The 13,157-nt window shown below is 42.9% G+C and overlaps 1 protein-coding gene across 7 annotated transcripts in view; it reads right to left on the minus strand.

The window, feature by feature from the left end:
- The window catches only part of PTPN13 (protein tyrosine phosphatase non-receptor type 13), a 538,713-nt gene that overhangs the window by 165,401 nt on the left and 360,155 nt on the right, over positions 1–13,157 (minus strand). For all 7 annotated transcript variants that reach the window (XM_063919874.1, XM_063919871.1, XM_063919870.1 and 4 more), the window contains 3 exons: positions 8,607–8,789; positions 2,208–2,370; positions 782–1,205 (listed from right to left, as the gene is read on the minus strand). In XM_063919874.1, coding sequence (XP_063775944.1) covers positions 782–1,205; positions 2,208–2,370; positions 8,607–8,789 — 770 coding nt within the window. The remainder of the gene's footprint in view (positions 1–781; positions 1,206–2,207; positions 2,371–8,606; positions 8,790–13,157) is intronic.

Here is a 13,157-nt window from a genome sequence, read left to right on the forward strand (position 1 = left end):
TGACAAGCTCTTAGCATCTTTAGCATCTGGTATGGTATGAATGTGGGTTCCACATTTGGGGACTGAACATTTTCTACATGAGATTTGATACTGTATTATATTTCATGGGATTGCATGTTTTATTTTATATGAAAAAATAGTTGAATTATAATGCACTATTAGTGCAGATGGGTCTTTGCTGCTGAATAGTCGTTTCACTATTTCTGTTGGGAGTGAAGTGTATTTGGCCTGACTGTGCAGGATAATAAAGAACCTGAGAAACACCCATTTATACTTTATAACATACGAGTGTAATATTTGAGATTACATAATTTACTAAATTACATAATTTTACTTTATTCTTGCGTCCTTCAGGCTGTGGATTCTTTTCTCTCCAGGCCAACTATGAGACCTAAAATCTGGATTGACAAAGGTTGCTCCCCATTTACTCAATTCTGATAAGCACTAGGGATAATTACTATATGTCTATTGTATACTCTGATGACAGACATGGCAACACCTCACTAATTGTATTGTATTTAGGCAAAAAGCAATTCTGTTTTACAAACCGTCAACTGCTGAAAAAATAAGTCTGTGTGAATTTAATATTAAAGGAGATATTTTTCAAACCTTCTACAAAAGGAGGTGTTGCCCGTAGCAGCCAGGTTCTAGCTATCATTGCTAGATTGTAGATGATAAATGATAGTGAGCTTTCTGATTGTTTGCTGTTCTACTGTTTTGTAAGCTGGATAAATATCCCCCGAAGTCAATCAATGTTTATACAATGATTATCAGCACTTACTCGTTGAGTTTTCCGTAACCAGTCACTGACTCAGTTTCTGGCTTTGTCATTTGATGAAAAGAGGCTCGACTCATCAGTTCTTCCAGTGTATTTGGTGGGCTATCCATTTTGGCATTGAGCATTCTCCGTTGGGGAGTCTGAGATACCTGACTGAGGTCATGATAAGATTTGCTTATGACACGAGGTCGGTCCTCCCAAGGGTTTTTATTCTTTCTTTCTCTTGGTCCATTAACAAGGTGAGTTTGAAGAGTTGACAGGTCTGAACAAGAAAGTCTTTTGAGTAGGTCAGGTTGGATGGATACAGGCCTTACCGCCATTCTATTTAATGTGCTGCTTGCAAGGCTGGTTGTGCTGATGGCTCTCCCCATGCCAAAGCCACGGAGAGACTCGGCCTGGATGTTAAGGCTCCTCAAAGATGCTCTCTCTGCATGTGGAATAAGAGGGATTAAAAATCATATTGCTCATATTTACAAAAACCTATATAAAAATAAAATAATAATAAGAATCTAAAAAGCTGTTTTGCCTCCGCCATCTGCTGCAAATCTGACAGACCTGTTCCCTCCCGTTCATTGACACCCCCCTGCTGCATAGTGGGCCTGATTCAGGTTTATAAGTAAAGCAAAAAAGCAAGCAACTGGGCATAACCATGTTACACTGCAGGTGGGGCAGATGTAACATGTGCAGAGAAAATTAGATTTGGGTGGGGTGTATTCAAACTGAAATCTAATTACAGTGTAAAAATAAAGCTGTCTAACATTTGTGGGCTACAGGCAAAAGCAGCCAGTATTTACCCTGCGCAGAAAAAATATAAATGTATTAGCTCCCCTTTCATGGCAACATGGTTTGTTCCAGACGCAAAGTTATTTCCTTTTTTTTTCTTTGCTTTTTTACTTACAAACATGAATCAGGCCCAGTGTGTGGATGACAGCAGAAGTTTACCCCTTAATTTTGCAGTGTGAACTACAGTATATTATACAATCTGTACACAGAGACTTGAGATATCAAATCATTGCACTGACTGACTGACTGACTGAGGAGCAGCTGGCTGGGAAATGTAAATGAATCCTTCCCAGTGTGTACTTGACGACTGCAAAATCAAAGTCACGATGGTTTCCAATGGTGGTGATGTGATGAGTTAAAATAAACAATATTTCACAAAACTTATTCGTTTTGAATACGTTTAAATACATGTTCTTCACCTAATTCACTCATTAAAAATGTTTTAAATTTCTGTGTGTTTTTTTGGGACAAACAAATTAGCCTAAGTGGTTAAAACATCTTACAATGTAATTTGCATATATTTAGAAGCACAAAATGCCCCTCTTAGCAGATTAATTAGTAGTAACATGGGCTCATTGCTTCCCTGAAATGTAAAAAAATTAAAAAACCGACAAAAAATAAAAAAAATGAAAAACAGGTATCCTACCAATTTCTTGATTCTCCTGGCTGTTTTGCCTAGCTCTCATTTGTAACTGGAACTTGTGCTGGGAAGAGCAGAGGTGTAGGAGGTACTGGCAGGTCTTGCTGCTGTCCGTTTGGAAAACATGTTTTATGCTGTCTGATGTATTTTGCAAACTTATTTTCTTCTTCTACATCCAGAACATAAAAGAAAAACAAAGTCCAAATTACAATTCAAGATGTTATGTACTGTTTTTAACAGGCTAACTGCCAAACTACATGGTGAATATGGGGTTAAAAAACAAAGGTTAAAGCAGGGCTTTAATTCAGACAGGCTCGCCATATTCTGTCAGTAATGTACTGAGCAAAAGACTCAACAAAGTAAACTGTTCTTTTTTGTTAAGCAAAATCAGTGATCAATTCCATAACATATAGAGGTCTATTCATGAAGCAGTGAAAAGAGTGGAGAACTGTGCCAGTGGAAAAGCTGCCCAAAGGCATGTGTGAATGCAGAGGGGACATTACCTGATGAGAGGCAGAGATTCAAGAGGTGGGCAAGATGGGAAGAGGAAAAAAGGAGAGAGGTATCGAAGGAGGCGGGAGAGGATAGGGTAAAGGGATGAGAGCCATACAGGAGAGACAGAAGTCAGAGTTGGCAAGATGGATGGGGCGGTGTAGGCTAGGAAAGGGTGGGGTGTCAAGGGTCTGGTGTGATGTGATGTCCTGATGTATGGAGAAAATTTTAGATATTACGTGGGTGGTAAAGTCAAGGGCAGCAAGTAAGGAGGGGAGGCGAGGAGGGAGTGCAGAGTACAGTGTTGAAAGTGGAGTAGAGATGACACGGGTTTGAGGACTACATTAGTAGACATCCACTCACAAAGCATATATTTGAAAACTAATAGGCCCTACACACTGGGCGATATTACTGAAAGATATGAACAATCTCGTTCATTAATGAACGAGATACCATTCATATCTTTCAGTGTGGAGGCAGCAACGATGAAGGATGCGCAGCCACGCACTCGTTCATCGTTGGTGCCCCGTCGCTTGTGCATGCAGGGTAATATGGACGATCTCGTCCATATTTGGATGCACTGCTATGGAGCCGGGTGACAGGGGGAGTGAAGAAACTTCACTCCCCCCGTAACCCCCCGATATGGCAGACGGGTGACCTGGCGGCGGATCGCCGTGTCTGTAGGGCCCTTAACTTTGTATGATCAGCAATTACTCTGAACCAAGGGCCGCCTGTTTGCCATCAGTGTTTTAGCTTAATCTGTGGTCATTCAGTCAGATTCTAAGGCCAATTTTGGTGTAATGGAGGTCATGGGTTTGATTCCCATCACAGCCCTACCTGTGTGGAGTTTGTATATATGTATAAATTTGCAGATAACACAAAGGTATGCAACAGGGTAGACAAACAGGAGGGATAAAAAAATGATTTATGATCTAGGTAGACTAGAGGAATGGCTAGAAAAGGAAGAGAAGTATTAGAACACAAGGACATGCATTGAAACTGGAGGGTGGTAGGTTCAGGGGAAATCTGAGCAAAAATAACTTCACAGAAAGGGTAGTGGACAAGTGGAATATACTCCCATCAGAGGAGTTAGAGACATAAAGATAGCCTTACACAGAAATAAGAATCAAATAGGGTTAGAGGGAGCAATATGGTTAAAAAAGGGGCAGAGTAGATGGGCCAAGTGGTTATTATCTGCCGTCTTTCATTCTATGTTTCTATATATACCCCATGCTTGAGTGAGTTTGCACCGGGTACTCTAGTTTGCTCCCACTCTCTAAAAATATTCTGGTAGGTTTACTGGCTCCTGACAAACATTAACCCCTAGTGTGTGTGTATTTATTTGTTTACGGCAGACTAGATGGGACAAGAGGTTCATTTCTGCTGTCAAATTCTATGTTTTTATAATTTAGCAAATGAAACCACAATAATGATTTATACAAAATAAAGAAAGCTACAGAACCAAAACTACTGGGAAAGAGATCATAGATCAGAGACGCACCTAGGGGGTCATTCGACCCGTTCGCACACTGCGGTTCATCGCAGTGGTGCGAACAGACCGGAACTGCGCATGCGCAATGGCCACATTGCGCAGGCGCATCGTTGCCCGGCGACGGCCGCATACGAAGAAAGCGGTCGAAGCGGCGACCGCAAGAAGATTGACAGGAAGAAGGCGTTTCAAGGCGTCAACTCACCGTTTTCCGGGTGTGGAGATCCGAACGCAGGCGTGCCCAGGCATTTGGAGGGCGGATGTCAGACGTCAATTCCGGGACCTTCATCGCTGGATCCATCGCACAGGGTAATTAACTGCAGGGCTAGTCTTGTTTTACACAAAACTTTTTTAGCATAGCAGGGCTGCACAAGTGATCGCAGCCTTGCTATGCTAAAATACACTCCCCCATAGGTGGCGTCTAGTTGATCGCAAGAGCAGCAAAAAGTTGCTACGTGCGATCGACTCGGAAGGACCCCCCCCTATCTAAGAAAGTAGCTCGCAAAATACCTAGTCATATTTTTCACAAGGGGACCAAACAGAGTACTCCAAGGAAGGCAAAACCATGCCTTGTAAATGAATGCCCTTTTAAAAAAATCTGAGATAAGCCAGCATCCCGCACATTGGCCGAACTCGAACTCTATTACATCCTGCCCTCAGTCTCTTGAAAGATGGAAGAGGAACTGGTTTGCCTACTACTCCAATAGCGGCTACCCATTTTGTGCATGCGCAGAACGCTTTGCCGCTTGCATTGTCACTTGAAGTACCCCCAAGCCGTAGCATGACTGATATGTTGGTGCCGTTTGGCGGGCGACGATGGGGACCGTTCTACAAAACAGAGGCATGTCTCCCTCATTTGTTGGCATGCAGAGGCCAGGGTTTGCATCTACCAATGCAGATTTCCTGGCCCCAGCACATGATTTCTGGTGGTCATTCTGAGTGAGCTTAGGCTGTCTTCAGACGCCTTCTGTGGCAATAACATATTTTTGCACTGCTGCTGCGTCCAATGCCAACTGCGCACATCTCTGAATTACCCCAAGTGTCCACAGGCACTCCCCGGATAAATATATGTTTGATACATTGTTGCTGACATCGGTGACTTTCCGACCGAAATGGAAGGTACTGTGTTTTATTCAGGGAAATGTATCTTCCCTCCTCCTGCAAACCTGAAATCTAAAAGGGCTTATGGACCACAAAGAACCTCGGGTAAAACTGTGTCTGCCATCAATCATCTCCGTCTGAGACTGAGCAGTGACTAAGAAGGGGCAAAGGACAGATCCACTGGACAGATTACACTGTCTTGAAGAATGCAAGAGAAATTCAAATAAGATAAAAGTAGCAAGAAAAACTAATACCACACTTCAGAAAGACAAATTTTCTTTTTAAGTATGGCTCCCTTATGTACACATCTTATCGATAACAGTTATGGAGGCCTTAAGGAAATGTTTTTAGTCCACCGAATGGTATAATATGGAAATGCTTAGATCAGGCGCCCCATTCTGAAATGTTACACAGGTGATTGTAATGTAATTATTGTACTTTTTGTAACTGTGTACTTCTCTCTATTTTTACCTTTTGTACAACTGTGTTTTAGTGGCTTGGACATGTACTTTTTTGTTATTACCTGTCAATAAAAAAATAAAATTAAAAACAAAAAAAGCAAGAAAAAAAAACTTGGCTAAACTAATTTAGGGAAGAGAGTAATATTTTATGTTCAGTATCGTGCCTCCAATGTTATCACACAATTAGAGATGAGCGGGTTCGGTTCGTCGAGATCCGAACCCCCCGAACTTCACCTATTTTACACGGGTCCGAGGCAGCCTAGGATCTTCCCGCCTTGTTCGGTTAACCCGAACGCGGCCGAACGTCATCATCCCGCTGTCGGATTCTCGCGAGATTCGTATTCTATATAAAGAGCAGCGCGTCGCCGCCATTTTCACTCGTGCATTGGAGATTGAAGGTAGAAGACGTGGCTACGTTCTCTGCCTGAAAAGCTCCATATCTGTGCTCAGTGTGCTGCAAATATCTACGTTCTCTGCCTGAGAAGCTCCATATCTGTGCTCAGTGTGCTGCATTTTGGTGACCAACAGTAATAGTTGTACAGTACAGTAGGCCATTGCTGTATCTTGCAGCTCTGTGTCACTGCAAGTATCCATTCCATATCTGTGCTGCATTTTTGTGAGCAGTATATATAGCAGTACAGTGCAGCATTTTGGTGACCAACAGTATATAGTTGTACAGTACAGTAGGCCATTGCTGTATCTTGCAGCTCTGTGTCACTGCAAGTATCCATTCCATATCTGTGCTGCATTTTTGTGAGCAGTATATATAGTAGTACAGTGCAGCATTTTGGTGACCAACAGTATATAGTTGTACAGTACAGTAGGCCATTGCTGTATCTTGCAGCTCTGTGTCACTGCAAGTATCCATATCTGTGCTGCATTGTTGTGAGCAGTATATAGTAGTACAGTGCAGCATTGTGGTGACCAGTATACTACAGTACAATAGTCCAGTTCTGTTCTCGCTGCTCAGTGTCAGTTCTCCGTAGTATCATCAGTTCTCAGTAAAATCAGTGCTCAGTATAATCAGTGCGCTGTTAGACGTTCGCCCGTTTTCTGCCATTAGTGCATTGGAATTTAGACAATTGATGAAGTTATTGTGTCCCCGGTACAAAATCCCATCTAGATTCCACTTCACTAGGCAGGCGATAGTGAGATTTTACCAATTAATATCAGTGATTTATAATTAATTACAGTGATCTTGCCAAATGATTCCAGTGATTATGTCATTTTCTTCCAGTGATTTGGACCAATAATACCATTGATTAGAACGAATAATTCCTGTGATTTTGTCATTTTCTTCCAGTGATTTTGGACCAATAATACCATTGATTAGAACAAATAATTCCTGTAATTTTGTCATTTTCTTCCAGTTATTTGGACCAATAATACCATTGATTAGAATGAATAATTCCTGTGATATTGAGGTGTTTGTGTCGCTTAGCCGTCCAGCGACCACAGTGCACCTCTTTTTCTCTTTTCTTTGCATCATGTGCTGTTTGGGGCCAGTTTTTTTTTAAGTGCCATCCTGTCTGACACTGCAGTGCCACTCCTAGATGGGTCAGGTGTTTGTGCCGCCCTCTTGGGTCGCTTAGCTTAGTCATCCAGCGACCTCGGTGCAAATTTTAGGACTAAAATTAATATTGTGAGGTGTGAGGTGTTCAGAATAGACTGGACATGAGTGGAAATTATGATTATTGAGGTTAATAATACTATAGGATCAAAATTACCCCCAAATTCTATGATTTAAGCTGTTTTCTAAGGGTTTTTGAAAAAAAACACCCGAATCCGACAAAAAAATTTCAGGGAGGTTTTGCCAAAACGCGTCCAAATCCAAAACACGGCAGCGGAACCGAATCCAAAACCAAAACACAAAACCCAAAGAATTTCCGGTGCACATCTCTACACACAATCCACAATTTTGTTCCTAGTCCAGACTTCCAAAGGACAGCCTGAACTTAACCCCTCAGTTGGAGTAAACTTCACATCACTGAGCATACACATGGTAACAGGTGAATTCGAGCACAGTAGTCATGTGATGGCAAAACGGCATTTGCACTGCTCTTTTGCACGTTTTCTTTGCAATATGATGTTAAGTCATTAAACTTCTTCTGACAGCAGGTAGGATATGAAAACAATCTAAAAATATTGAGCTGAAGAATACAGATGGTTCTACTTTGACACCGTAACGATGGGTAAGCGTAATTGAGAGCTGCTGGGTTTTCTTTCTGTGACTCGCCTACACTACAGTGAGCTGCCCTGTGCTTGTCACTCCCTGTCCGTGCTGTTACTGTAATAATGCTATGTTTGTGATAGTTTACTGTCATGCATTGTATTTAATGCAGTTTACTTTACATGTTTTTATATTGTTGTTTTCCTACCCCATATTCAACGCTACACACACCTTCTGATGCCTATTTAACAAAAGATAATAACAGTATTTACTCAAAGTTACATTTGTACTAATGACCAAACTTGATGCCATGAGGGGCCAATGGTGAATCTGGATACATGAGGTTATCTAATGATGAAACAAAAAAATGGTTTGAGTAAGATCTATATTGAGAACTTAGCTAGAAAAAAATACTGCTTATACAGTAGGTTACAGAGTCCCTTTATGACGGATCTATGGTAGTGGCATTACTTCCATTAAGTAGATTTTTAGGATTCAAAGAAGAATATTAATGAACATTAAAACCTCTATTTACTTATATTGGAAAAAGGGGTTAGTGTATTCCAGAACAGTCACAGCAGGGAGAACTCCGTCAAAAGTTTCTACAGGCAGCTGGGGGTCAAAACTGCCTTTGCGATTCATGTACAGAGCTTATGCATATTCATTGTCAACAACACTGACTTCATACTTACAGTAAAAGAAATCTTCTTTGTCTCTCTCCATGGGAATCTCAGTACTGGAGTCCGTGTCCCATTGTGAAGTTCAAAGATAAGCACTCCCTTAGGACATACCCCAAGAAGGATGCCAGTCTGGGATTTCTTCTCAGGGAGTACTCTGTGAAAATGAACCCCGTATTCCTGAAGTCTCTGGCACCCCTACCAGAAGAAATAAAAAAAAAAAAAAGTGGGAACATGTACATGAAACTTCTCTTTTGTGTACTGCCGAATAAACTGTAGCCAATAGTCATACAATACCCCAGTGGTATTTCATTTAAGTACTTTAAGGGCTCAAACTCACTGTCAGAGTCTATGTTCTTTTACAGTGGTTCCCAAAACACGTTTCTCAAGGCACCCCAACAGTCCTGGTTTTAGGGATATCCCTGCTTGTGCATAGACTGTATAATCAAACTGACTGAAGTACTAACTAAGGGGGTAATTTAGGTTTGTTAGCAAACCAAAAAAGTTAACAAATGGGGCAAAACCATGTTACACTGCAATTTAGATTTCAGTTTGAACACCCCCCACCCAAATCTAACTCTCTGCACATGTTACATCTGACCCACCTGCAGTGGAACATGGTTTTGCATAATTGCTAACTTATAAGGTCCTAAGTCACTTGTGCCTACGCATGGAAATTCTAAAAACCTGTACTGTTGGGGTGTCTTGAGGACCGCATTTGGGAACCACTGTTCTATTAATTATTACCCTTTATTTATATGGTGCCACCAGTGTTCTGCAGTACCTAACAAAGTACATAACCAAAAGAGCAAAACAAGAAAACAGTACAAATCAATGTAGGACAAGTACAATGTATATAAACATTGCTGCCTCAGGGGACAGGACACTGATATAAGCATCAGGGTGGCATCTTGGAAATATGGCTGTAAATGGCCTGTGAATTACAGCCTAACTGTAATAAAAACAGGAATTTGCTTTTATTTTCCTAACTCATAAATCATATCATTTTAAACATGTAGTATTTTTATTAGGGTGGACTAGGGTAATTTTCAGACAGGAAACTCGGGGGTAATTAACAGCCAGGTACACTACTCTCTCAGGAATCTGAAGTTTGTCAAATAACCTTTATTTTCTACTGGATGGGTTGTTTTCCTACCTCTGTATGCACGTTGTGGGAAATTATTTGCCTATTTGCAGTTTCCTACATATAGCAATAAAAACAGTGTCAAACATTTTGTTTTGTGTGTAATAAGTACCCCAGTTTCTCCTTATGCCAAGGTACAATATCTGTCAATTACCCCACTTGGTGCTCATCTTGTATATACTTTGGGATAACAGTGTGAAAATGTCTTAGAACAATGACTAACCATTAGGATTTCATGCAAAAAAAAAAGAAGCTTAACATTCAAGAACGTATCAGAGTTACTGTACAGTAAAAGTATTGTTTTTGTCTAAAAAAATGACCGCAGTTAACCCTACTGTAAAACACTGACTGTAACAGCTGGCCATAGGGTCTTTTGCAGCCCTCTGAGCCCCCAGCTCCTTCCTGCTTTATTGCTAGATTTGTTTATTATAGCTGGTAATACTTGTTTACAATATATGCTGTTACAGACATATGTATTACAGATGTGACATCTCTCATCTTACCCACGAACGGGTCGCGGGTGCGAGTGTGCCACTATTGCGACTATTTATCCCCACCTGCAATCCATTTGCAGGAGCACCCACACCCATGCCATCCCACGCGTGTACACTAATCGTGGCTAACGTGGGTCGATTAGTATGCAAGTTGAGAGCTGGCACATCTGTATATAAGAACTAGAGAATTGTAACCCCCCTAGATCACAAACTGAACAGTTGAAAAACAATTTCTAAGTGACCAACATCTAAGCTGTTACTGTAATCAGTCATAAACAGCATTTAGTTGGTGGTGCTCCCAGTATTTAAGTAATGAAACGTTTTTATTCTGAGAGTCTATTTTAGCAGTATTATTTATTAAAAGCTATGTTTTAATATTCTACAATTATACTTTGATTATTTTATAAAGTGTGCCCCAGAAAAAGATTTTTTTGACCTTTTTTGCTTTCTTGCTAAACCTCAGTAGAAACATCTGTATATAACCAATTACTGGTATTTAGGGCAATGGACAGTCCTTTTGAAAGTTAGAGGGCTGCTCATGCAACCCCTGAAGTGCATCAGGTTGCCCATAACTGTTCTAAAAACTATCTTCCACTAAAAATTGTCTTCAAATATATAATATATGTAAATGACTGTACTACTGTATGAGAAAGTAACCATTAACATCTTATGTAAACATCTACAGAAAGTGTTACGTAGTTAGTACAATCTGCAGTGAATAAATGTACAAGCCAATTCTATTGGGGGAGAATTATCAAAGCTTGGAAAGAGATAAAATGGAGTGATAAATACCAAACACTCAGCTTCTGTCATTTCTCAGACACAGCCTGCAAAATGACAGAAGCTGATTGGTTAGTATTTTATCTCTCTAGAAAAGTTGATTAATCTCCGCCATTATCTGTCGTATCAAAAGTTTACATATTCACACCATTATCATACAGGCCCGGATTGGCCATTGCCTTTACCGTGGAATACCCTGGTGGGCCGATCGGGGTGCGGGGCCGCCTGTCATAAGCGGCACCGCCCCCCCTCCACGCCGCGGCCGCTGTCAGAAGAGCCGGCCCGCCCTCCACGTCACCTGCCAACTTGTGAGCGCCGCGGCCGCAGTCAGGTGAGCCAGATCGCCCTCCACGTCACCTGCTTATTGGTGAACGCTGTAGCCAGCGGGCGCTATCTAGAGAGCCGGGTCCACCGTGTTGCAGGCGCAGCCGCTCCTCCAAGACTCCTGGTCACCGGAGCTGTACTGCAGGGATGATCACCAGGGGGAGGCTTCCTGGCTGCTGTGTCCGCGCTGCTCTGGCGGTGAGTCCAGTCATGTGGGTGCGTGACTGTGAGAGGCCCCCCTTGCCTAGCACCAGTGTGCCCCATATCCTCCCTGCCAGCATCAGTGTGCCCCCATCCCCCCTGACAGCACCAGTGTGACCCCGTATCTCCCCCTGCCTGTGCCAGCTTGCCCCCCTATGTCCCCCTGAAAGCACCAGAGTGTCCCCATCTCCCCTCCTGTCAGCAGCAGTGTGCCCCCTCATCCCTCCCCCTGGCCAGCAGTGTGCCCCCTCATCCCTCCCCCTGTCCAACAGTGCGCCCCATCATCTCTCCCCCGGCCAGCAGTGTGCCCCCTCATCACTCCCCCTGGCAGCAGTGTGCCCCCTCATCCCTCCTCCCCGCATCAGTGTGCCCCTTCATCCCTCCCCCTGGCAGCAGTGTGCCCCCTCATCCCTCCAGCAGCAGCAGTGTGCCCCCTCATCCCTCCCCCCGCCAACAGTGTGCCCCCTCATCCCTCCCCCTGGCCCTGGGTGGTTGACACCCTTTACCTGGCTGGTTGGCACCCATTCCCTCTCTGCCCCAGGTGGATGGTTCTAGTCTGTCTTTGTTCTGCTATAGACCAGATCACATCGAGCTTAGTACTGCATATAGCAGGTCTTTATGTGTGTAATGACGCCGACTACATATTTTTGGGGGGGTTTGTTTAATGTACAGTATGTCTATGTGCTTTACCTGGCGCAAAGTGTATAACGTGCTCTACCTGGTGCAATGTGTATAACGTGCTTTACCTGATGCAATGTGTATAATGTGCTCTGCCTGGCGCAATGTGTATAATGTGCTCTACCTGGCGCAGAGTGTATAGGAGATTCTACCTGGTGCAATGTGTGTAACGTGCTCTACCTGGTGCAATGTGTGTAACGTGCTCTACCTGGTGCAATGTGTGTAACGTGCTCTACCTGGTGCAATGTGTATAACGTGCTTTACCTGATGCAATATGTATAATGTGCTCTGCCTGGCGCAATGAGTATAATGTGCTCTACCTGGCGCAGAGTGTATAGGAGATTCTACCTGGTGCAATGTGTATAATGTGCTCTGCCTGGTGCAATGTGTGTAACGTGCTCTACCTGGTGCAATGTGTGTAACGTGCTCTACCTGGTGCAATGTGTATAACGTGCTTTACAAGGTGCAATGTGTATAATGTGCTCTGCCTGGCGCAAAGTGTAGAATGTGCTCTGCCTGGCGCAAAGTGTATAACGTGCTCTACCTGGCGCAGAGTGTATAGGAGGTTCTACCTGTGCAATGTGTATAAGCGGCACTACTGTGTGGTGTGGTGTAATGTGAATTGGCACTATTATGTGGCCATGCACCTTCCCCACAAAGCCACTCCCCTAAATTTTTGCTGCGCACCTTCGGCGCTCTCTGTCCCTTTTTTGGGTATAGGAGGGGTAGCACCAATTCACTTTCTGCCAAAGGCCGCCAAAATGCCTACTTATAGCTCTGGTGCAGGGTGTCCTGTATGCTACACAGCCCAGCAGCGCTGTCATTCCCCCCTTCACCCACCTTGCAACACTTTGTAATGTCCAAATCAACTCTGTGCTTTTATATTTGAATCATTAATAAAATTAATAAGAACCTTCATTCCGATGGGACCCAGAAAAGGACAGG

This window comes from Pseudophryne corroboree, chromosome 1, assembly GCF_028390025.1.
Source record: "Pseudophryne corroboree isolate aPseCor3 chromosome 1, aPseCor3.hap2, whole genome shotgun sequence".
Classification (NCBI taxonomy): Eukaryota; Metazoa; Chordata; class Amphibia; order Anura; family Myobatrachidae; genus Pseudophryne; species Pseudophryne corroboree.